Source organism: Sinohyriopsis cumingii, chromosome 7 (genome assembly GCF_028554795.1).
Source record: "Sinohyriopsis cumingii isolate HCF-2022 chromosome 7, ASM2855479v2, whole genome shotgun sequence".
Lineage (NCBI taxonomy): Eukaryota > Metazoa > Mollusca > Bivalvia > Unionida > Unionidae > Sinohyriopsis > Sinohyriopsis cumingii.
The window spans coordinates 20,852,875-20,880,822 of record NC_142967.1 but is presented as its reverse complement, the minus strand read 5'-3'; the positions used below and the strand labels follow the sequence as shown (position 1 = coordinate 20,880,822).

The 27,948-nt window shown below is 33.4% G+C and overlaps 1 protein-coding gene across 1 annotated transcript; it reads right to left on the bottom strand.

Moving 5' to 3' along the window:
* Positions 1-850: 850 nt before the first annotated feature.
* Positions 851-27,614, bottom strand: LOC149794843 (charged multivesicular body protein 3-like). Its single transcript, XM_089964499.1, has 6 exons — positions 27,470-27,614; positions 23,376-23,436; positions 18,498-18,677; positions 13,099-13,220; positions 9,058-9,172; positions 851-7,022 (listed from the first exon to the last, which is right to left on the bottom strand). The coding sequence occupies exons 1-6, from the start codon at positions 27,512-27,514 to the stop codon at positions 6,895-6,897; spliced, it is 651 nt and encodes a 216-aa protein (XP_089820625.1). The 5' UTR covers positions 27,515-27,614; the 3' UTR covers positions 851-6,894.
* Between the last annotated feature and the right edge of the window lie 334 nt (positions 27,615-27,948).

Below are 27,948 nucleotides of genomic sequence, written 5' to 3'. Positions count from 1 at the left end.
ATGAATAATACAGGAAAACCATAAGGTGACAAAGAACAGTATGAATAATTATAGGAAAACCATAAGCTGTCAAAGAACACTGTATGAATAATTATAGGAAAACCATAAGCTGATAAAGAACACTGTATGAATAATTACAGGAAACCCATAAGCTGATAAAGAACACTGTATGAATAATTATAGGAAAACCATAAGCTGACAAAGAACACTATGAATAATTACAGGAAAACCATCAGCTGATAAAGAACACTGTATGAATAATTACAGGAAAACCAAAAGCTGATAAAATACACTATGAATAATTACAGGAAAACCATAAGCTGATAAAGAACACTGTATGAATAATTATAGGAAAACCATAAGCTGACAAAGAACACTGTATGAATTATAGGAAACCCATAAGATGATAAAGAACACTGTATGAATAATTACAGGAAAACCATAAGCTGTCAAAGAACACTGTATGAATAATTACAGGAAAACCATAAGTTGATAAAGTACACTGTATGAATAATACAGGAAAACCATAAGGTGACAAAGAACAGTATGAATAATTATAGGAAAACCATAAGCTGTCAAAGAACACTGTATGAATAATTATAGGAAAACCATAAGCTGATAAAGAACACTGTATGAATAATTACAGGAAAACCATAAGCTGATAAAGAACACTGTATGAATAATTACAGGAAAACCATAAGCTGATAAAGAACACTGTATGAATAATTACAGGAAAACCATAAGCTGAAATGGACTTGGCAAAGAGAGCTAAATAAATAGTAGACGATCATTCAGTTGATGAGGCTTTTGCAATAATCTCAAAGGCAAACAAAGACAAGAAAGATACATGTACCAATTCCGCTGCATTTATCAGAACATCTTAGGTCCATGGGTTTCACATGCCTTATGATTAAAAAAGGTAACATACATTATAATTAAACAAGATCACATACATTATGATTAAACAAGATCACATGATACTTAAAAAGTTACATTTATTAATATAAAGTTTAAAGTTAGTCAAAAACTGAACAAAGGGCATTGGATTTACCTATGTACATTCAAATAGTTTCCTAATAAATGAGTTTTCCATAAGATAAATATTTGAAAGCTACTTCTTTTAGGATTGTTTGTTTTATTTACAAAAGTCAAAAACCGTCCTTGAACATCTAATTTCAAATAAGAAATTAAATTTATAAAATACTGTGAAACATCCATATTAAAACCATTTGAATGAAGAAATAACAGAAGTAATCTCATCCAACTGCAAAGTTAAAGAATAAAAAAAACTCACAAAATCTTCCTCTTCATTGTACCATAATAACATGAAGGGCAAACAACAATCTGTCTTGAAGCAAAGACAAAAAAGGTCGACAGGGGATGAAGCTCAAGGTATTTAAAACATGTAGTCAGATCTGTGACTTTGGCAAAGTTCAATCTTCTATGTGTAATTAAACTTAAAGTGATTTTATCCAGAAACTATTACAAATATGTCTTTCAGGTACATTTTCAGATTGTAATACTTTAAATAAAATATTTTAAGACATAAAACTCTGAGGAGGAGGTTGAAACAGCAAGATAGATAATTCAACTGATGAAATTTTTAACCAAAAACAAAACTGTACAAATGTAATGAGCAAGAATACCAATTTTTAAACTGGAATATTGGATATATTATTTCACTGAAATAGCTAACAATAGCAAATCAAAATTTTTATTACCACAGTTAGATAACGAGTTCAGTTTTACTCTCACAAGATTTCATCATAAAGGTTAATTTTTTCAAGCATTTTACACATGCCTTACAGTTGTCCACTCATTACTCATACAAAATCTATGTACAAATGTATCAAATACAATATCTGCACATAAAACAAAGCTTTAAACTACAAGCATTACATTAAATCAGCTCATTTACAAAAAAGATTACAAATTTAAAAAATAATCTTACACTAACAGCTAAATATATTATTGATAGTATTGGTCCATATATGGGTTTGCTTCTTTTAGTTTTCCAGATTGTGTGCAAATTCATGTCAAACCTAGACCTGTATTACTGCTGTTTTCATGTTCAGTCCATGAAAAATGTTGAATGATCTCTAATATTTGCTGACTATTGATCAAACTTTGCTTGTGAAATGAAAGATAACTATCAGCCACCATCTTTGAAAAAGGTATGCAAAAACGTAATATTTTTACCCATTATGCACCATACAGATTCAAAGCTACCAAAACACATTATTGCAGTTCGTGGGGTAGCATCCAAACCAGCCATTACACTGGATATCAGATAAGTACCATTTAATTTTGCAAAAGACCAGCTAGACATCACAAGAAATCTTTCAGTTAAAACTCCATGAAGATATGAGTATAGAATCAGGACAAGCAGTAACAATGTTTTCAAGATGGCCATTTTGGATGTTTTTTAAAGAAAGATTGCAAATTCACTTTTACTCCATGGGTTCTACTTCTTGTGCATTTTGCAAATGATAAACCATACCTTTTACGAATCTAACAATGATCTATCAGGGTTAACAACAGGAACCTTTCAGAAATCCATAAATTCAAACACCATCACACAATCAATAAAATCAAACACTGTCACAAAATCAATGAAATCAAACATTGTTACACAATCTATGAATTCAAACATTGTCACACAATCTATGAAATCAAGCACTGTCACACAATCAATGAATTCAAGGACTGGCATACAGTCAATGAAATCAAGCACTGACACACAATCATTTAAATTAAGCACTGTCACAAAATCAGTGAAATCAAGGACTGTCACACAATCAAAGAAATCAAGCACTGTTACACAATTCAATGAATTCAAGCAATGTCATACAGTCAATGAAATCAAGCACTGTCACACAATCAATGAAATCAAGCACTGTCACACAAACAATAAAATCAAACAATGTAACACAATCTTATGAATTCAAGCACTGTCACACAATCTATGAATTCAAACACTGTCACACAATCTATGAATTCTGCCTCTATCTAAACAGCAATTTTTTGCTAATCCAAATACCATTATAATCCAAATATCCTGACACTCAAAATAATTACATTTCCCTCTGTCCTGATAATTTGTGTACTAATAAAAATTTAAAAATTTCCCAAATACTGTCTGAAAACTTAATATCTTCATTATCACAATTGTGGATCAATTAAACCAGCAAGTACAGCATCTAGGTAGGTAAAACAGGATCCATTATACTCTAGCATGATAATGAGTCAATATTCATTTACAAGTCAAGAATTCTAGCTGCATTTCTGGTGCTTTGTTTTCCCTTCATTTGTCCAATTATGACAGTTCATTCATTGTTTACAAGCAATGTCAATGGTGAAACTTTGTCCACAAACATTGGTAACTTTGTCCACAAACAATGATCCAGTTCAAACATCAACTTTCTTTCACAGTGTAATGGTTGGCTTTGACAAAAGACTTAATCACTAAAATAATACAATCAATATTTTCCTTCAAAAAGGCTTGAAGCAATCTTCACACACAAAATCCAAAATATGGTGATAATTGCCCTTCATATGGTACCAAATCATTTAAAATGGTTCAGGAATTTAACTGCAGAACACCATTATTTGAATTCCAATTATAGGCTGGAAGAGCTACTTTAAAAATGAAGTTTTCATGAGGAAATATGCTTTTGCATACAACTAAGAACTTGTAAAACTTGTATGTCACAGATGTTGACCACTCTTTCAGAAATAAAAGCAGATCCAGTGTAGTTTATTAGAAAAGGGAATAAAGACAAAAATAATGACCTGCACACATATTTAAACACATCATATCACATAATAAACTTCAGTAAGAACAGGATGTGATGTGTATGTCTGCATTGTCTCCCTTTGTACACTCATCAATGACCAACATCATAGCAGCTGTAATTATGTATCAGTTTGATGTCACACTGATGACCATTGATTGTCCAGCCATCAAAATGATTCATTAATTAATTCCACCAAGTATCTCAAGATGAAATTTTATTTTTCTTTGTCATGACTTTTGACAAATTTGTGACTCACTCTGTTTAAGGATCTGCTTGATCATGACTTGTCTTTTAACAAATTAACCCCTGGAGGTTTTTGTCATTTTCGCCTGAAATTCAAGTAGGAAACACATTTTGAAAGCTATTTCTGAATACATCTGAAACCACCAAATTCCAGGAGATATTTCAATAACATACTGCCTAGTTGTGTTAGAAACATCGTTTTTCATTGGCTACTTAGCTTGCGCATGAGCAGAAGGGTATAACTTGAATTTTTTATTTAAAAAACTTGCTAAACGGACCCATTATTTTTGTATCAAGACCATTCTTTATTCCAAATGCCCATCTTATCCTAGTTTTTGCAACGGTTCATCTGTGTTTGCAGTTCATACCGGTTTACCTTAGATTTGAGACCAAAAAGTCTAAAATCCAAACACAAAATCAGATTCCAAGCACAGGCCAAATTTGAATAGAAAAAAAATCGATTCCAAAAATGGAGGTTATTCCCACTGTAATTTGTAGTGCAACTAGAAATACCAGATTATTTGGTATCATTGTAGAGCTACATCTGAATACCTTTCTATAATACCACCCACTTTAGTGTATCATGCATGCCCATGACGATACAGAGCTCGGCGGTAGGCTACTATCTCCTGCCATGTTAACTCATCGCTAGGTGTTAATGTGATAATGATGCCTAAAGAAAATACTTTCAGTTAATCTACATGATAATTAGTGTAATGAAAACAGTTTCAAGACCAGAGGGTTGACTATTCAATCACTAGTATAGGTAAACTATTCCTTGCCATGTTTACATGATAATTGCAAGTGTTGTACAGAAGTCATGGTCTCTGACCTTGAATCTGACATTCTAGATGGAAAATCACAAAACTTAATTGTCTCAGACAATGTCAAGATGTATACACCCATGCTAAGTTTGGTTAATCTATGATCTTATTAGAGGGGGGTGGGGGCCAAGTCACAGAACTGGAAATTACTCAAGGGTACAGTAGAGCCTGTCTTGAAAAGCCACCTCTTCTGCCAAAAAAATACTGGTCTCTCAAGACAGGTGGTCTCTCATAACAGGTAATAACACTATATAATCAATAAATATGTGCAAGGAGATCATGGTCTTTCAAAACAGGTGGTCTCTCAAAGCAGAGGTCTCTCAAAACAGATTTTAATGTATTCTTCCAAAATATCTCCAAATTGTGTTTTATAAACATGTAGTTACTTATGCTTGTGTTATCATAGTCATTAGCCAATATATATTAAAACATACGTCAAGACCTTTGACATTAAAATCAGAATATAAACTTGTTTATTTGAATGAAAGTAAATAAAAAATCTGGTCAAAATTCATTTCTATGTACAAGTCACAATGAAATACAAAAATGCAAAAATGATCTTTGACTTGACACCAAGGTCAATTAAGGTCATGAAATGCGTTCATAAAAATGTGGATATGATGATAATTCCATTCAAATTAAACATTGCACAGAGTGTTTTATCAAAAACTCCATGTCGATGTCATGCAAAGAGGGGTAGTTTTAACAAGATCATGAAAAGTAGCCATATAGTTTTAGATTTAATATCAAGGCAGTCATTTTGGAGGTTGGATATGCAATATTTTAAAATAGTTACTGCAGGAACAATAAAATCATCTTAGGATGGCTGAAGAAGTAGCTGCAAAGACATTTTTCATATCTGGTTGATCATAACAGCATTACTTTCAATTAGGACTAACTACACAGTGAGAGTTCCATTAGAAAAAACAACATGTAAAAAAAAAAAAAAACCTTGAGCAACTATTGGTAACATAATTTTCCAGACAGTCAACATGGTCATTACAATGAAGGTCCAGTCTAAACCATTTTCATTTAAGGCCAACTAGATATCACTTTTGGTAAAATCCCATAAATCCCCCATCTGACTGTTCAGAAGAAAAAGCAGAGGAAAAACATTCAAGATGGCTACTATAGTGACCATATTGGATGCCTCAAAAGCACCGTTTTCATTTAGGACCAAATAAATACCATAAAATGTCTTTGAGTGAAAAATACATGCCATTATGACCATTCTTTTAATAGAAGCAATAAATATGACTTGCAGGGCTAAAAATTTACAACATAACTATAACAATAAACAAGAAGATAATTGCAATATGCTACTTACAGATTTTTTTGTATAGTCAAACAATAAACATGTATTTCCTTAAATTTTGCATGAAATCAAACATAAAAACAATCTGACTCAAGTATATAGACAATATGCAATATACAGTAAAACCATCAACTGTATGACCACTGTCAACTGTATGACCACTGTCAACTGTACGACCACTGTTAACTGTATGACCACTGTCAACTGTATGACCACTGTCAACTGTATGACCACTGTCAGGACCATGAAAAAACAGTCTGAATGAGAAAGTGGTCAGATTTATGGAGCAAAGTTTGTTGATTTAAATTATAAATGATTATTACCAAATAAATAATTATTAGTCACCTATCTGAGGGTGGTCTGTAGGACAGCATTTTACAGTCATACCGTAAATGCTGGACATTTTTTGTTCCTTGAAATTAGTGTACATGAGAAAATATATACTCATCACATCTGTTGTTGACTTTTGGGGTTATTATGCAGGCTCTATACAGTCATGCCATCCACGTGTTACTGATCCAAATCCAAAGAAAAACATAAACACTGCATATTAATATCATCAGTGCATAATACGTTTTAGCCAACCCTTTGTACGTATACAGTCAACATCAAATCAATGTATGTATGTATGTGTACATATATATATATATATATATATATATATATATATATATATATATATATATATATATATATATATATTAATCTAATGAGCTCAGCTGCGTAGGGCTTCTAGTCTCCCCATTAGGTCTTCATCTTCATCAGGCAATGCTGTAGCCCCTTGTGGCTCTTCTGTTGCTGGTAGAGTGTCTGTGACAGCTGTCGGGGCTTTTCCGAGATCACCTAGAAAAAGATTAATCTTTTAGCAACTGATGGATTGCTGACACCTGTCAGTATTATTCGTTCATATCACAATCTACTGCATACTGAATTATAATTTTCCCCAAGAAATTTAGAGAAATCTTCCATGTTTTCTTTCCTGTTGTTCTACGTTTCACCAGTGTTCATCCTATCTCCAAATAAGTCTAAGAAAAAGTATTCTTTTAGAGTGAGGTAAAGAAAGATTCTTAACAGATTTAAATTTTGGCGAAACTACAGGAATGGTGACAATTTTGCTCACACAAAATACCCCTGCTTCTCCCAATCCTACTCTTATCAGATGAAGGAAATGAGTCTAGAGTCAGCAAAAAAGGGCATAACTGTTGTGAACATTGTGCAAGTACAATGACTGGTCAACATGTATAGCTTCTGATGATGACCATAAGCGTTAGAACATGCTCTGCATGATCTGTTAGAAAAGCATAAAAACAAAGGACACAATAACTTTATTTGGCTGTAAAGGTGCAATACAAACTGATGATTGGAACATAAATAGCATCTACTAAATGAAATTTAAACTCAGAATTTCAACAAAATCACTGACACATAAAATATAGGCCACAAAGATCTCTTTTGCAGAGAGGATGAAGAACTTGTCAAGATGCATCCATTCACCACGTTTCATGATTCTAGGCAGGTAAGTATACATTCTGCATGCCAAACATTCCTATCATGATAGACAAAACACAAAACTTAACTAAAGACAGTAGAAGATGGAATACAAGTCATAATGAACTTCTTATGAGGATGTATTAGTAGTACAAGAGATGCATGTCCTCATCAATTTCTAGCAATTAACAAACACAAAATTTAACACAAGTCAGCGCAGTGTAAATATGGCCACAACGACCTATTACTGAAATGAAGGAGTAGCAGTCATCAAGATGCATCTTCTCACCAAGTTCATATTTCTAGAGAGGATAGTATCAACACAGCATGCACAAAATGTATGCAGTAAATGCAAATTTTAATCCAGATGTATTAAATCACATACTTAAATGATTTGAGTATGAACAGTAAAAACAAAATATTTAACCTAAATCAGTGAAGAAAATATGGGTCACAATGATTTAATTTTATGATGGTGGTGTGATACTCATCTTGATACATCCTCTGATAAGGTTTATGATTCCAAGTATAACAGTACTATTCATGAAGTAAAAAGCTAAGCAGTCTTGAGCTAAATGCAAAAACCTTACATAAGCCAACAAAATGTGAAATGTAGGTCACATTGACCTTCTTTTGCAGTAAAGATGTGGTACTAACCAGATAAAGGAGATACATATAATCAGCTAGTTTGATGATTATTGCTTGAACAGTGATTGAGAATGAACCCAAGTCAGTAAAGCATGAAATATGTATCCCGGTAACCTACTTTTCTGAAAAGGTGCTGCACATCTACTCACTAAATTTCATGATTTTCTGTCATAACAGTATTTACATAAGATGCCTAAAACCGATTTTGACATAAGATAAATGCAAAATTTTAAACACAGCCAGTAATATGTGAAATAAAAGTCAAAGAGATCTTCTGTTGTAACAGTTGTAACTGGTGGATGCATTGAATCATCTAGTTTCATGATTTTGCAAGAATGGTGCTTGAGAAATAAACATGAACAGAGCATGAAAAATAAACTTAAGACAAAATTTAACCAAAGTTAGTTAAGCACAAAAAAGGACCACTGTGTCTAGTTTTGCAGTGAGGGTGTAGTACTCATCAAGATGCATTCTCTTGCTAAGCTTCATGAATCCAGGTACAACAGTATATAAATATGGTATATGAAAGACCAATCTGGACATAAACTAAATGCAAAAGCTTAAGCTAAGTCGGTGAAATAGGAATGTAGGTCACAGTGATATTCTTTTGCTGTAAGTGAGGCACATACAGACATTCATATAATCAGTTAGCTTCATGATTCTAGCATGAACAGAATTCCAGAAATCAACTTAAAATGTCAATTTCAGTAAAGTCTTGAGCTAAAAAAGGGAGATAACCTACCTGCAGTCAGTTCCCAGAGGACCTTGTCAACTTCTTCCTGTGCTTCTTCTTCCAACTCATCCTGGTCTTCCAAACCCTCCATTGTGTCTTCCAGCATCTCTTCTATTATACCAGCCTATCAAATAATATAATAGCTGCATTTATGTAAATGTTCCAAATTCATCATTGTATATTAGATAACCTTCTTTATTATACAATGTTTACAAAATAGATTTGTCCAACCTTATTACATGCATTATATTTCCGTTTTTGTCATATAAACACTTTTGTGCCTATTATGGATACAATACACTCAGGAAAGTCAGTTGGTTCATCTGTGCATCTTTCTATGTGTTCCTGTAACCATCAGCCATTCCTACACATGTAATGTACAATCTGTCTAAATAAATTGATACAGCAATCATTTTCAGCATGAAACTTTTATAAATGAGTATGCAACAGTTAAAGTTTTGGATCCTGTATCCTGGTCCAGGATGATCCTGTATGTAGGTCCAGAGTGATCCTGTATGCAGGTCTAGGGTTATCCCATATGCAGGTCCAAGATTGATCCTGTATGCTGGTCCAAGGTTGATCCTGAATGCAAGTCCAGGGTTATCTCGTATGCAGGTCCAAGGCTGGTCCTGTATGCAGGTCCAAGGTAATTCTGTATGCAAGCCCAGGGTGATCCTGTATGCAGGTCCAAGGCTGATCCTGTATGCAGGTCCAGGGTTATCCTGTATACAGGTCTAATGTTGATCCTGTATGCAGGTCCATAGTGATTCTGTATACAGGTCCAGGGTTATCCTGTATGCAAGTCCAGGGTGATTCTGTATGCAGGCCAGGGTGATCCTGTATGCAGGTCCTGGGTTACCCTGCATGCAGGTCCAAGGTTGATCCTGTATGCAGGTCCAAGGTTAATCCTGTATGCAGGTTTAAGGTTGATCCTGTATGCAGGTCCAAGGTTGATCCTGTATGCAGGTCCAAGGTTGATCCTGTATGCAGGTTCAGGGTTATCCCATATGCAGGTTCAAGGTTATCCTGTATGCAGGTCCAGGGTGATTCTGTACGCAGGCCAGGGTGATCCTGTATCCAGGTCCAAGGCTGATCCTGTATGCAGGTCCAAGGTAATTCTGTATGCAGGCCCAGGGTGATCCTATATGCAGGTCCAAGGTTGAGCCTGTATGCAGGTCCAGGACTATCTAGCATGCAGGTCCAAGGTTGATCCTGTATGCAGGTCCAAGGTTGATCCTGTATACAGGTTCTGGGTTATCCCATATGCAGGTCCAGGGCAATTCTGTATGCAGGCCAGGGTGATCCTGTATGCAGGTCCAGAGCTATCCGGAATGCAGGTCTAAGGTTGATCCAGCATACAGGTTCTGGGTTATCCCATATGCAGGTCCAAGGTTATCCCATATGCAGGTCTAAGGTTGATCCTGTATGGTGGTCCAGGGTGAGAGTATGAAGTCACATCTATATAGGCAGCAGTAATATGGAATGTTCCTTTTGACCTTAATCCTGTATACACTGGTCGAGGTTTACCGATTATAAGTCAATTATAACAATGATTTAAGATCCCAAATGCAGAGAGTGGGGTGTGGATTCAAGTGGGGTGATGGTTGAGAATCTTTGACAAACCAGCTGATTACAGTTGGCAATCTCACTACCCAAGGCTGGATGCTCAAACCACTAGGCCATCAGAGCAATAGTAAATACTTGCATTATGTCCATGTGAGAATTTGCGAGACTGATCTTGACAATGGCTACAAGATGGAAATAACATAAGACAAATGAAAGAAATAGTGGCCACACTAAATAAAGGTGCTGATATATGTACCATGACAAGACTGAAGGGCATAACACTTGCAGAACATAAACAGTACAAATCAGAAACCATTTTCCCTTTCTTACTGGTCTGCAGGCAAGTACCATGGAAACTTTCACCTGCCCAAGAAAAATCTAAACTTGTTCCAGGTGTAAGGCATATGAATTTGAAAATTCCTGCTATGGCACAGGCATAAGCAGTTTTATTACAGAATAAATATACTAAATGATATACAGAAAGTTTAATTTTTTATTGATTCAAGTGATCAGAGTTTAATTTTTTAAAATGAGCAAAAAGAATGCACTAAGGTACTATTTGTAGTGTTCTACCCAAGATCAAAACTAACTTAAGACACTATTACAGATTTATGTTATGCAAATATTAATATTTGAAGAATGGATAAATAAAATCATAAAGATGACTTTAATTTTGTTCCCAAATACTGCAGGTCAAATCTCTCCTGTTAAGGGAGAATGAGCCATTATTATAAATAATCCCATTCCTCATTGTGACCTTGCCCTTTGACCTTTTTGGACAAAGGAAAAATATTGATCTTCCACTGAACCAGATATTTTTAACTTTGTTAACATCCTAGTAAATAAAAATTATAATAAAAGACATTCTAGTAAACATAATTATAACAACAGACATTCTAAAAAAGTTAATTTTAATATAAAATATTTTTGTAAATATTGTTATAGTAAGATATTATTATAACAATAAACATTCTAGCAAACATAATTATAACAAGATTCTAGTAAATTTAATTATAACGACATTCTAGTAAATATAATTATAATAACAGACTTTCTAGTAAATATTTTAACAAAAGACATTCTAGCAAATATAATTATAACAAAAGACATTCTAGCAAATATAGTTATAACAACAGACATTCTAGTAAATATAATTATAACAACAGACATTCTAGTAAATATAATTATAGCAATAGACATTCTAGTAAATATAATTATAATAACAGACATTCCAGTAAATAAAACTATAACAAGAGATTATAGTAAATATAATTATAATAATAGACATTCAAGTAAATATAATTATAATAATAAAAAACACTGGTAAAAAGTTGATGGAAAACTAACAACATTATGACACTTTAGCAATTAATGATATAGTTAAACTTTTTTTTCTCTGTATGGCTAGCTTTTCACAAAATGTACTTTAAATTGTCAAGGAAATTTATGTAAAAATTTTTTATCTTAACATAAACAACGGTGAAAATGTTATCAAAATATATAAATTCATATTTAAATTATTACCATCAGAGAGTTTATGGGGAGATCACTCATTACAAAAATATTACTTTTCCTGATTTTGTTGATATGGTGGCTGAGAAATACTAATTTAAAAAAAGTAAATTTACTTTACATGCTAAAGGCCATTTCTGTTACTTTTATTTTCAATAAAATACATCTAAATTAACATTCATCTTCAGATAAATACAAAAATAATAAATATTATTTATTTTGTCAATAAAATGGATATTTACATTTATTTTCAATTAAATTTGGAGTTGCTAGAGTAATAAATGAGAAAAATTTCCAATATATTGCAAGCACATTTCTAATGTGTCCAGTGACATAAAATAAAGTTACATTATAAATAATGCTGAAATAAATAATGCTGAAATTTGAGAAAATGTCAATTTTATTTCAATCTTCTTTCAAAATTCAATGCTACATGCAAATTAACCAAATAACTGTTTAAATTTGTAGACTGAGCATCCACATCTTTATACTTAAAAACTGCAACAAAATTATTTTGTATTAAAAGAGACAATTAAATATTTTAAGATATTTTATCTATCCTCTGACATAATCAGGACTCATGAACTTTAACAAGATTGTCCTAAGTTATCTTTCTTTAATTTTTAATTTTTTAAATATCAAATGATGTTCGTAACAAGCATTGATGGAATTTTCACTCTCATTTAAGTTAAGGTGTCCTCTTTATTTGTATTACATTTATTTCTAAACTTCCATATCACTTAAAAAGTCATACAGAATTTAATTGTTGAAATAGATGAAGATCACAATACTGCAGTGTAAACATCATACTTAGAAACCAAGAAGAAGATTTTGCCCATTTCTAAAGTGGCTCAAAAAGGATGTTAAATCTATATAAAAAAACAGCTGGAGGAAATATATGAGAGCCTGGATGGATATGACAGGTAGCTAATCAAGGACAGACACTAACCATTGGTGTACAAATGGTTTTACCTTCATCATCTCTTTTGACATATCTCTCATTGTTGCCATGATCTCTGGAACTTTGATCAAGCTTTGCATACTCTTCATTACTACAGTGCTCTTTTCTAGGGCACCAGCGAGACGAAGTGTTGCTGAAATGTAGAAGGAAGTTTAATGTAAATTGTGTTTCTCCAAAAATACTTTGCTAATCACATTTAAGTTAGGCAATAACCTCTGCTAGCTACCAAGTAAAGCTCTCTCAGACAGATTATACTATTTGTATTTCTCATCTAAATAAAATACCGATGATAATCATGGTATTTTGGGGATGAGAATCATCTGAGAAACCATAATTATCATCTCCCATGTTTTAGCTAGGTGCAGCTCTTATATCTCTCTCACATAAATCCAGGACTTCTTGGAGACTGACCTGGCGAATTCAACAATTCACATTATATGCTTGGTGGGAGAGCATATTGCAATGAATTCAAAACTCTGTGCATGAATCTAAGAATTGCTGAGATGGAGACAGATATGATTAATCCCTGTTCAAGAGAAATCATAGTAATAAAGAAGAGAAAGCAATTATTCATGTCTTGTGCCTAGTTTAAAACTGATTATGTGTTACAAAGTCTTATCAACCAGCTGTCTGCATCTCAAACTTGAATGCCTGTCAAAAATGAAGGATTCTGGCGCCTACTGGAATATTTGTCTGTGGGCAACAAGGGCAGCATGTCATTCTCATTTGTTCAGAGGTTTGGGGGAGTTTCTTGTCTGTCTTATTCAGTGGCTTCATGTGCTGTGAAGACAGCTGCTATCACTGTTGCTGTTGTGATCAAAATAACTGCTGTTGATATGTTTTCCTTTTGGCAGCAGTCATGTTTTCCTTAAGGCAACAATCATGTTTTCCTTTTTGCAACAGTCATGTTTTCCATTAGGTAACAGTCAAGTTTTCCTTTAGGTAACAATCATGTTTTCCTTTAGGCAACAGTCATGTTTTCCATTAGGCAACAGTCATGTTTTCCATTAGGCAACAGTCATGTTTTCCTTTAGGTAACAGTCATGTCTTCCTTTAGGCAACAGTCATCTCATTCAGTGTTGGACCTAAGACTGATGCTGACAAATGGAAGGCAAGTTTGAGAAGTATTTCCTGTATAGCTTTCTTCCTAATAATTTCAAAAGCCCATGAATAACATGGGAGATCACATAGCAATGAACATAACAACATGGGTGTTAGGGCATGAGTGACAGGGAAGGTAGTCAGGCACCTCATCTCACAGTGCAGCCAGGGAATTTGCTGGTGTGGTTAGCAGCCCTAATAAGTCTGACAATGTTGCATGTAGGCTCTTTACTTGCTTTCTCTCAAAGTCAGAAGATGGCAGTAATGTTAAGTCTAACAAAAATAAAGTCACCAGTTTATTTCTAGTTCTGAGCATGCCTGACATGCTTGCTAATTTACCTTGTAGAAAACTGGTCAGATATGTTCACCACTTCTGTATCTATTCCAGATGTGATAAGCAATCAAATGTGTCTAATACCAACTGGAAGGATACTAGACCAGCTGTTGGATTTATGTCTGACAAGGCATTTGAATTTCTGTATTTGCCAGCCTATAAGATATTTTTTGATAAGAAAATCTTAGCTTCGTCTTATACTCCCAATCGACTTATATATGGATTATGTCATCCAAATAGTTTTATATATTTCGTATGGAAAATAATTCTCCAAGAGTGCAAAAAATATTTCATATTGGGGAAGAGATCATGTATGAACAAATATAGCCCACATTCAGTATTTTAAATAATTATATGATCATCAGTATTAAAAATTAACATAGATCAGATGTAATTGTGCTAAAGCAGCACTAATGTACATTGTTTGTAATATACTTTTCAGGTAGCCTACTTTCCTCTTAAAAGTAATTCTCAATTTATCCATATATTTTTAATCCAAGGGAACAAGTCTTTAGAATACTAGTCTAAGAACTATAGCTCAAAGCAAATGTTCTCTTAAACACCATGTATATGCTCTAATTACAGTAATTACAAAATAGAACTAAACACCATGTATATAGACTAATTACAGAACAGTACTAATTAAACACCATGTATATACACTACATCACAGTACTAATTAAACACCATATATATACACTAATTACAGCACAATACTAAATAAACTCCATGTATATACAATAGTTACAAAATAGAACTAATTAAACACCATGTATATACACTAATTACAGTACAGTATTAACTAAACACCATGTATATGAACTAATTGGTGGTGCTCTACAGTTTTGCATTTTGCATAGGGTTAGAATTTTAAAGAAAAAGAATTTCCTCGGCTTTCCTCACTGGTTATACTGGCTATTTAAAAAAGACCTTGTATATCTTAGGTATAATTCAAAGAAGCTTTAATTCTTTTATTTTTGGTGTATGATTGATGGCTGTAATATGGGTTATAGCAGAGGTGGGCAAACTTTCCAGTGCAAGTGCCACATACACAAATTTACACCTTGTCGCGGGCCACATAGTTCATTAAGTAAAATAATTAATATTTGAAATAGCAGAAACAAAAGCTTTTTCTAAATAACATCATAATTAATTTTCAGTTGTTAATATGTTGTTAATATTTGAAAACTTAAACTTAAACTTCAAAAGAAGCACATTTATTTGATAAACAGAGTAACATAAACAGAGTCAGTGTGAATGATGACTTGTTCCTAGGCTGCATGAAAACCCTTGGCGGGCTGCATGAAAGCCCTTGGCGGGCTGCATGCGGCCCGCAGGCCGTAGTTTGCCCACCCCTGGGTTATAGAGCATACAGCTTGGCCTTACTCCAGATGTGCACCTTTCAAAAATGTGCTAGCTCCACTTGGTCATTTTCACTTCCTGAACTTCAGAGGTAAATTGTATAAAAAAGAACTGATAACTTTTTTTATATTTTATATATTTGGTACTTCATTCATTGCACTTTCAGAAGCTGGTATTGTCTAGTCTGGCAAAATTCATTTTCCCTAGTTTAATAGCTGCTATGCATAGTATACTTTAGACTAATTCAGGCTGATTTTTTAGCACTATGGAGCAGTCATTTTAGTTAGCAGTGTGCTTAGATCAAGTACAAGTACCAAAAGTACAACATCCAAATTACATTAATGTAGCATAGAGGTATAGCAACATTCTCTCCGCTGTACATGTTTTAAATGCAAACAACTTCACCTTACATCCGGCACTCTCTCAAAAGTACATAATAACTGGTGAGCGCCCCCAATTACAACACAGTACTAATTAAACACCATGTATATACACTAATTACAGCACAGTACTAAATAAACACCATGTATATACACTAATTACAGCACAGTACTAATTAAACACCATGTAGATACACTAATTATAACACAGTATTAAAGCTCACACTTCGCTAATTTTGTGATAAAAACAATAAATAAATATTCTGTCAATCAAGTCTCCTGGTACACAAAAATATGCCAGGGTACTCTGATTACTCATAGCATACATATGAATACACAATTTTTAATGTATGTATGGATGGCTACTTCACACAAATAGTGCCTCACCTTGGTCCCAAATATATATTATGGACCACTAATACAATGTATTTTTCTTCATCAGTGATATTTTTTCCTGCATCATGGTTTCCATTACCTATTTCACACACCAGTCATGGAAGTATGAATATAGTTCTTTATAGTCTTTATTTACAGTCACATCAATAGGTTCAAGTTTGCAAAAACATGATGAAGGAACAAAAGAGTGATCTATTCTCTTTCTGTTTAGCTAGCATCTTTACACTTTGAAGGCTTTCCAAACTGACCAAGCCTCCTGGCTGCACCAACCAAGAGGCAGTTGGTGATGTGTTTCATTTACATGAATTTTATTTATTACACTATTCACATTCATGTACCTTGAATTGTGTCACTCAAAAGCAACCGTGTTAATGGTATGACTATCAGAATACAATGATGGTGCAATGCTTGGGACTTTAGTTTAAGTAGAAGATCATCACTTGCTAACGTCATTGGTTGCATTAATTGTCTTTGATGTTCAGAACTGAAGTGAAAACATGGTGTACGCAAGTGACCATTGCAGGTGTTTGATTTGTTTTGGTATCAGTAGTAGTACTGTATTAATCAAAAAATAACTGATCATACCCCTTTTATTTACAATGTACTTTTTGGGTGTAAACAACATTATACAATAAAACTGTAACTGATACACATGTATATTTATATATATTTGCAAATTTTAATAAGTATACATGGAGGATATTTTCTCTCCTAAGTTTATAAGGAATATATCTCATCATATGATACAGAATGTAGTATTTGAATAAGAAGCAAAGCTGTGAGCTAAAATGTCATTTTTGTACCACAAAATGGAATGTATTTGTAATTTATGCAGGAAAATTTATTATATATCAAATCTGCTTCTCACTCAAAGTTTAGATGAGTTTATTCACTCTTCAGCATACCATATGTTCACTTCAATATTAATCATATTTACTCACTGGCCATTTAATTATCAGCAATTAATGAGAATAGCACATTTTTGCATAACCTAATATGTTGCAATAAATTAAATTTGTTATATTTTGTGAACTTTTTACAATATCATGGCAACATCAAGTCACACTGGATATTTAACTTGTGCAATTAAGCGCCATGAATATACACTATTTACAACACAGTACTAATACCTGGAGATATAACAATCTTATCAAGGTTGTCAAGGGGACATAATTTTGTAAAGAAGCCAACCCTTATGAGTCAAATATATTTGGCAAAAAACAAATTTCCATGCCATTAAGATAGTGTAACTTCTTTTCATTGCTCAATTTCACTAAATGCTTGTTTATCTTGCTGCAAGTATAATTTCTATTTGCACACACAATCAGACATCACACGGCATGATGGAAAATTTGTTTATCCACATGTGAATTTATAAAATTATATTTTTCACATGTGAAGATGTAATAATTTATAAAAGATATGAAAAATATTTCATCAATAATTTCCTATATTTTACACTGAAGTATACAGTAAAATGTAGGCATCCATCTGAAAACTAGAGTACAGGTACTGTTTAAAATGAAAAACTCAAACCACAATTAGAATAAACGGCAAATGTTTTGCTTAGTCGAAAGACTCTCAAAAACTGAAATCTTTTCAAAGTTTTTCACATGCAAACTTATTTAAAATTTCATGGATTAAAAGTTTATGAAAACTTTAAAATATGTAAAACCATTTTTATAAGCAATACCAGCAATGTAAATGACTCAAAATATGAGTCATTACCGCTGTAGGAACAAAAGAAAGAGCCAAAGATTCTCACAGACCTTTATAGCAACAGATGAAAAGCATACATACACACCCTACCTCACTTAGGGCTCTTTCAAATATTTACCAAGCTGGTTCTTCATATTCATTGAAATTGAGTTAAGCTGAGCTTTTGCAGCATATAATTTGTTTACTGCCTTTCTTGATTTCAGGATTTCTTTGGCTAAAATGGTACAAGCTGCTTTTTCTCCTTTCTTGGCTGCTTCTTTCAAGTGTCGTTTGGTCTTTTCTTCCTCCCTCTGAATTGCTGAAAAAGACAAAAGATCATGGAAAGGATGGAAATGAATGCAATTATCAACAAGGTAATTGCTAGCAAAAGGCAAGACAATAGGGAAAATATTCGGCTGTTTTAGTCTCATTCTGTACTAATCTGTATAGAAATTTAATGTAATATACTGCATTCGGTCAGGAGAGGAAAGAGAAAACATCCCATCTGGCTAGATTACTGATATGAAATGAATGTTTCAATTCTATACTCATTTCTGCAGTAATACATATTTTGAGATCATGCAATTTATGACATTATACCATACTTATAATCTTCTTTAGTTAACCTGTTTACAGCAAACATGTTCATTAGCACTCACCCTGAAAATATAAACAATGTGACACTTTACCATTAAAGTATAGAAAAGAATGCAGCCTTTTGTTAACTTTTAAAGCAAATTCAACTAGATAGTAATAGTGCCATCTAGGCAAACCCAAAATCCTGTGATGCTGAGTCTTATTTTAAGCAACTTCATTCTTTGATTCTCAGGCCTCAGCCAATAAAGTCCAAAAAATATGTGACAACAATGGCTGCATGTGACAACAACAGCTGGGCTATATCATATTATGAAAAAAGCGAGCAATTTATTACAGTACCAAGAAAAGTAAGATGACAATAGGTAAATAAAACAATGTTTATAATATTTATTTTGCTAAATAGTATACAAGTTTGAAAATGACCTAACAAAGGTATAAGTATACAATTCACCCTTGCTAATTAAAATGCCCTAACAAAGATACAAATATATAATTTTCCTTACTGATTAAAAAATATTAAGAAATGTAAAAATTAAATGATGTTATGGAGAATCAAAATATGTTATAAAATCTTGTATTCAGATGACAGGGGTATTGCTGAGAGTTGTACAATCTGGTATTCAGATGACAGGGGTATTGCTGAGAGTTGTACAATCTGGTATTCAGATGACAGGGGTATTGCTGAGAGTTGAACAATCTGATATTCAGACGACAGGGGTACTGCTAATAATTGTACAATATGGTATTCAGATGACAGGTATTGATGAGAGTTGTACAATCTGGTATTCAGATGACGGGTACTGCTAAGAATTGTACAATCTGGTATTCAGATGACAGGTATTGCTGAAAGTTGTACAATCTGGTATTTAGATGATAGGGATTACTGAGAGTTGTACAATCTGGTATTCAGATGACAGGTATTGCTGAGAGCTATACAATCTGGTATTCAGATGACAGGGGTATTGCTGAGAGTTGTACAATCTGGTATTCAGATGACGGGTATTGCTGAGAGTCATACAGTCTGGTAATCAGATGACAGGGGTATTGCTGAGAGCTGTACAATCAGGTATTCCAGTGATAGGTAATGCTGAGAGATGTACAATTTGGTATTTTAATGACAGGTATTGCTGAGAGGTGTACAGTCTAGTAATCAGATGACAGGGGTATTGCTGAGACTTGTACAATCTGGTATTCAGATGAAAGGGGTATTGCTTAGAGTTGTACAATCTGGTAGTTAAATTACAGGTGTATTGTTAAGTTTTACAATATGATATTTCGATGATGGGTATTGTTATGAGTTTTACAATCTGGTATTTAGAAGACAGGGATACTGCTGTGAGTTGCACTATTCTGAAGGAAATGTAAATGTGAAGTAAATGATCTGATAAATTAAACTATTTCATTTAATTATAAAGGTAATTTATTAAAAATGATTAAAAAAATTTCAAAAACATGAAATAAGCCTTAAAGAAAAAATACATATTTTCCAAAATAAAAAATTCCAGTAAAGTATAAAATCAAAGCACTGTAAATAACAAAATCAAGTTTTTAAAATATAACTGATATCCATTTAACACTGAATAACAAAAATATATTTAAACATGGGAAAGTTTTCAACATTTTTTTTCGTCAAAAAATGAATTGCTCCCGAGATTTTGGAAAAAGAAGTACATTAAGAACTAGATTTATAAAACATGCATCTCCAATGCAGAACCCGCCCCCACAAAAATCCCATTGCAGCCCTCAAAAAACGTGAAAGATGATGGAATTAAGAAAACTGACATGGCAATTTTGAAAATATAACCAGGTTATTTACATATGTATACAAATACACTCATCAAATTTTATTTCTCTGTCAACTGCATTTTGCATAATCCTGCTAAATGTATGAAGTGTTTTAGCAGCCTGAAAATTAAGTCAGATTATGTATATACCGTATTCTCTGCAATACACGCACTGTACTTTACTTGAGTAAGCTTATCATAACTAGCACACAATGATAATGTCAAAAACATGTTTCCATCAGGTGTATGTATAGACTTGAAGAGTTAGCTCCCTTTGGCTATGTTGTGAATTCTATAATTTTGAAGGTGCATTCTCTCTCCAAAAATGGATGCACTGAATAAAATACATGTAAGATCATCTTTGAAATTGATTTAACACTAGGAGCAGAGCTTCCTGTAAGCACAGCCTGAACATTCAGGACTTTTAAATGGTAGTCTTGGACCCATATCAATTGTACCCTAAATAACTAGTCCTGGACCCTCATTGTTCTAAGCCTGTATCCTTGGGACCTTCTTTATCCTAAGCCTGTATCCTTCGGACCCTCATTATTCTAAGCCTGCATCATCAGGACCCTCATTATTCTAAGATTGTATCCTTAGGACCCTCACTATTCTATAGCCTGTATCCTTAGGACCCTCACTATTCTATAGCCTGTGTCCTTAGGACCCTCACTATTCTACAGCCTGTATCCTTAGGACCCTCACTATTCTATAGTATGTATCATTAGGACCCTCACTATTCTATAGCCTGTATCCTTTAAAGCCTCATTATTCTAAGCCTATATCTTTAGGACCCTCACTATTCTAAGTCTATATCCTTAGGACCCTCACTATTCTATAGCCTGTATCCTTAGGACCCTCACTATTCTAAAGCTTGTATCCTTAGGACCCTCACTATTATATAGCCTGTATCCTTAGGACCCTCACTATTCTGCAGTATATATCCTTAGGACCCTCACTATTCTATAGCCTGTATCCTTTAAAGTCTCATTATTCTAAGCCTGTATCTTTAGGACCCTCACTATTCTAAGTCTGTATCCTTAGGACCCTCACTATTCTATAGTATATATCCTTAGGACCCTCACTATTCTATAGCCTGTATCCTTTAAAGCCTCATTATTCTAAGCATGTATCTTTAGGACTCTCACTATTCTAAGTCTGTATCCTTAGGACCCTCACTATTCTACAGCCCGTATCCTTAGGACCCTCACTATTCTATAACCTGTATCCTTAGGACCCTAACTTTTATATAGCCTCTATCCTTTAAAGCCTCATTATTCTGAGCCTGTATCTTTAGGACCCTCACTATTCTAAGTCTGTATCCTTTGGACTCTCAATAACTAGTCCTGGACCCGACCCTTGGTTTTCTGAAAACAAATGATGTGGATGCATATTTTCCATAGCGGTTGTTAAAATCCAAAGTGGGAAGAAAGATAATCAAGTGGACATGAGTAGAGTTTTTACAATCAGAAAGTAAAGAAGACAAATTTTAATGAACAATATGGGAAGAAAACATAGTCTGACTTGAATGTATTGATTTTAAGTACAATAATTAACTCCCTTTCAGAATCCCCAACTCCAAGAGAATGAGGTTCCTGGACTCACAGTGTCCAGTGCTTGCCGAAAACTAAAACCCACCAGGCATGCATGGTAATAAGTGTAAAGAAAATTAAAACCCACCAGGCATGCATGGTAATAAGTGTAAATAAAACTAAAAACCACCAGGCATGCATGGTAATAAGTGTAAAGAAAATTAAAACCCACCAGGCATGCATGGTAATAAGTGTAAAGAAAATTAAAACCCACCAGGCATGCATGGTAATAAGTGTAAAGAAAACTAAAAACCACCAGGCATGCATGGTAATAAGTGTAAAGAAAACTAAAACCCATCAGGCATGCATGGTAATAAGTGTAAAGAAAATTAAAACCCACCAGGCATGCATGGTAATAAGTGTAAAGAAAACTAAAACCCACCAGGCATGCATGGTAATAAGTGTAAAGAAAATTAAAACCCACCAGGCATGCATGGTAATAAGTGTAAAGAAAATTAAAACCCACCAGGCATGCATGGTAATAAGTGTAAAGAAAATTAAAAACCACCAGGCATGCATGGTAATAAGTGTAAAGAAAATTAAAACCCACCAGGCATGCATGGTAATAAGTGTAAAGAAAATTAAACAGATGCCTATCATATTTGTCTACATCATGAGTTTTTGAATAACTGTGCTATATTAGGATTTTAAGTCCTAACAAAAGTTGGAAATTTACTTTTAAAAATGAAAAGATATGTTCTAGTGGTCTGAAAATATGATCAGGCCATCTACAAGTGCATACAAATTTTATTTGTTTATGACGAGTGATTTTTGTGGAATGATGCTAATAGTTTTCACCAAAAATGGTTTTATTCCTAAAAGTTCAAAACCTTATTAAAAGGTGAGTAAGCTGCTTTAAAGGCCAAAATCTAATTATTTCATGAACATATGCATTAAAATATGTCTATCAAATTTAATTTGTCTACAACAAGTAGTTTATATTAATTCTACTAACAAGCTTCTCTGGACAAATGGACTGATGGACAAGAGGAGTACGACTAATAACGATGCAGCTAGTATATAAAATTATGTTCTGTAGCTCACATTTGATTTGTCTTTCTAAGCCAAACCCCTCCTTCCTCAATGTATGGGTCCAATCATTAACCTGAAAGTAGAAAAACAGTACACATATAGATTGACTAATTAAATATTACTGTGAAAGTAGAAAAACAGTAAACATATAGATTGACTAATCAAATATTACTGTGAAAGTAGAAAAATAGTAAACATATAACTTGACTAATGAAACATTACTCTGAAAATAGAAAAACAGTACACATATAATTTGATTCCTGAAACATTACTTTGAGAGGAGAAAAACAGTATATATAGTTTGCCTAATGCAACATTAATCAAAAAGTAGAAAAACAATACACAGATAGTTTGACTATTGAAACATCACTCCAAAAGTTAAAAAAAACAGTACACATATAGTTTAAGTATTGAAACATTACTTTGAGATTAGAAAAACAATACACATATAGTTTGACTAATGTAACATTAAAGGGTTAATGGTCAATCAGCTATCAAAACATAATGCTTGTGAATGGGAAAGAGTTTGTTTGTCAACATAACTGATATAAAAACTAGGCCTAGCTATTGATGCCTTGATGAATACATTTCACTACAACACTAGAACGAACCGGGCTAAGGCGAGGGGCATTTTAAAAAAATATGGTATGGTCAGTCAAAGTACCTCTTAAATAATCACAGGGCAAAGTCGTTTTCACTTTCCTAATAGAAGAAGGCGAAGTTTACATTTTAAGGCGACTTGTCACCCACTTACATATGGCATTTTGTCTAAGTCTCAACATGTCTTGATTCTGAGGTCACGTGCACTGCTTATTCTGCTACATTCGGAAATGAACACAATAATGAAAGCTAAAGTTGTTTATTTGATGTACTTTTATAAACGACCACATGTACATCTCTAGGTCTTTCTGCCTCTGAATTCAATCACTGTAAATATCAGTACATTTTCCCGCCCGGCTGCCAGTCAAAGCCTTTGAACTTGCCACCCAGCTATTGCATCATGTTCTTTTTTTATGTACTCTTATAAAATGGCAACATGTATGTACATCAAGGGGTCTTTCAGTCACTGAATTCTGTCATTGTAAATATCAGCACAGTTAACTGATCAACACATTTTCCCACAAAGCAGGTGGCTGAAGCAGTACTGGCAAGTCTTTGAATTTTGCCACACACCTATTACATGCGTACGGAGGACTCCCGCCTCAGAGATTTTGTTTGTCCCAGATCAAAAATTGGTGTAATTAAGCGTTTCCAAGATCTCTCAGCTTTACTGGCAAAATCATGTCCTCATTGTAAATCTCTGGCAATCTCCATACTTGCATCTCTTATTGCAGTCAATGAGACAACCACCAGTAATATATGCTATGATCTAACTTTGACTTAGGTTCCTATCAGTGCATGAATGAAAAGGCAATACATTACTAAAGATCATTCATCACCATATCATGTATAGGAAATTACATATCATGACATAAATTGTATTGGGGTTTCATGAAACAATCTATTCCAAATACACCCAAATCTACCTTTGATATACATAATGTATATGGTAAAAGTTCTTTAGGTATCATAAATTAAATGAAAATTATAGAAAAGTAAACAAGTTGCAGAGTTGCAGTAGATAATTAAGGTTTCCTTTGGGTTTGATAAACATACAGTTTGGTAGTGATTTTAAGTCTCTTGTACTATTGATATGTATAAAATCTCGCTAAAAATATTTTCATTTTAAAATTGTCAATAGTGACAAAATAATTTTCCATATCTAAAATTTCTTCTTTTTTCATTGTTGTATCATATACATATCACAAGTACCTTATATATATATCATAGGTATTAAAGGCATATTGTATATTTGTGTGTATTTGTGTACTATGTGCAAATATACTCCTCAAACACCCATACTGCGTTACATACATAGCGCATGTTCTTTGAGTATTATGTATTTGATGATTATAACAGATAAGTTTATTTCAGCAAAAGAAATTAGTTGACCTTAATGAACCAAATATACAAAATCTGTCATATTACTCAACATGTATTGATGTTTCCAGCTTGTACAACATGGTGTGAATAAAACTTATTTTAATGTTTCATAAATTTATCAAACACTGAAAGTTTCACCAGTATTTTTGTAGTTACTGCAAAAACCAAAATAATAAAGGTTAAATGACTGATTTGGTCAATTTTCCTTATTTCCTAATTAGTTCTTAATTAGGGTGATTCAATTTTGTTCCGACTTACCAGATTTATTACATGAGGGATGTAACCAATGTAAATTAACAAAGAATAAGAAGATGGATAATCTTTTCTTGTTATAATTCTAGTGGTTTGCTTTTGAAGTTATCCATAAGGTTCATAAAATTTATATAGGTTGATAATTGTTTCCTGATTGTCAAAAATATCCATAACATCTTGGAGATAAATGTAAAAATTCTGAAATGGTATGTGAGATGGGACTTTCGACTCCACAAAATCTATAAGGAGTGGAAAACTCTTATGACATGGAAAAATCTTTTTTGAGTATTGATAATTGTTTGCAAAGTTCTGACATGTTTTATAATGCTTTCAAGAGTGCATACCAATGACAGTCAAAGTCCATTTCATCACTGCTTCTCATATGACAGTTCAAGAGCAAACCATTCAACAAGTTCATCAGAACCAATACTTCAACACTTACCATGAACCACTCTGAACACAATACTCACACAACAGAGTAGAAGACACAATTTTACTTACAATCTCCACATTTGAACCTAAAAATATGCTTACTAGCCACTGTTATCATCAACTATCATCACTAAGAGAACTTGGTGATATTTAATGAGAGCTTTCTTGCAATAGAAGTTCTGTCACTAAGAAATCATCCTCATATATTTGTGTTCATTATCAAAGGCATAACTATTTTCCTTTTACATTCTCTAAGCATCTACTGCAACTTATGGACTTTTCTGATATTTTCATATAATATAGGATACTTAAAAAATACATATTCTTTTATATTACATGAATATCAGAGGTCGATATGGACGAGCTGGGGTAGTCCTACAATGTAAAACATAGCACACGTTGTTTTTTAGTGCTATGTCTTACAACCCAAATAATGGTCTTGTATAGCCTGTTTCAATGTCAGTTGACAGCAGAATGAGTAGTCAAAGTTTCTGAAATATCTCACACACTTGGCCACCTATATCGACACTATTCCACTAATTTATGTGTAATTAATATACTTACTGTGCTGTCTTTATCCTGGCCAAATGAAAATATGACACTAGCAAATGTGCGCATTTTCAGGTTCTGCTGACATACATTTGAATTTGTTACAATGTGACGGTAGTCGAGGTATGTCAAAGTATGTTTAAGTAGGTTCATGTCAGGAATGTTTCTTGAACGAAATAAAATTTTGCTTACAGTTCCAATAGGCATAATTATATCTTTATTCATTTCATTAAAGAATAATATTTGAACTTTAACCAATTTTGGCATTCCTGGCTTTCATCGCTTTCCAGCCAACTAAAATGTAGACCAACGAAACTTGAAAACAGGTCCATTTCTTTTGTGCGAATTTAAATGTATTAGAGAAAAGACTCAGGTTAGTAAAGTCTGGCAAAAACATCATAACTTTATTTTGTAGAAAAGCGTCGCTGTTGGTTGCCAGTTGTGTGTGGTATTCCTGAAAATTTGACTTTCGTTATACTGTTAGTCGACATCAAAACACGCTGCACAGCGCCGTTAGTTCGGCATTAAGACCCAACATCCCAGAACAAAAATATCGGGTGATGCGTCTTACGTTGTAGGACTAGAGCTGGGGAAGATTTGGGTATATTCAATATAATATTTGGTGGGTTTCGTGTAACCGATGTATCAGGCGTAAATCGCCGATTTCCAACCCGAAATTTGTCAACATATAAATATCACGGAGCTTTGACTTGGTCTTTTTTTTTAAAAATCTTTTTATCGAAAGAAAATGAAACGTCCGTGTATTTGTATTCAGTCTGTTTTTGTTTTTGTCAGTGTTTGTGGAGAAGATTGTGAATTTTGACAAGCAGCAAGTAACAACGACAACAAAAATGGGGAATATCATACTGCAGTATAGTAAACAAATGTACCATATCTTTGGGAGACTTTTCATTTCCTTTCCCAAAGAGGCCCATGGCGAACAATGTTTTAAATTTCTCGGATATCAATATGTAAACAAATACGGAGGTGACGCAAACTCTAAAACGACTTCCCAATTGTCCGAAGATATCCCAATTACGGATCACTAACACTCGAGACGAAGATCTCTCTAGTACCTAGTCGTGGAACATGACAAACTCGATGACGATCATCGTCATCGATAATGCGATGTTTTATCCTCTGGAAGTTTTGATGAAATTATGATATATTCATCAAATTAGATTATTTGAAAAGAAATAAGTTGATATTGTCAGAACAATATAAAAGAAATCTTTGAGCACTTAATCGACACGACCTTTTATTAATCTTTGATACAACTAGGTGGGCACGAAATTATTTATCAGAAGTGTATTTAAAATCATAAAGTGCTAATTTTTTTCTTTGTTTAGACATACATACATTCATCTCG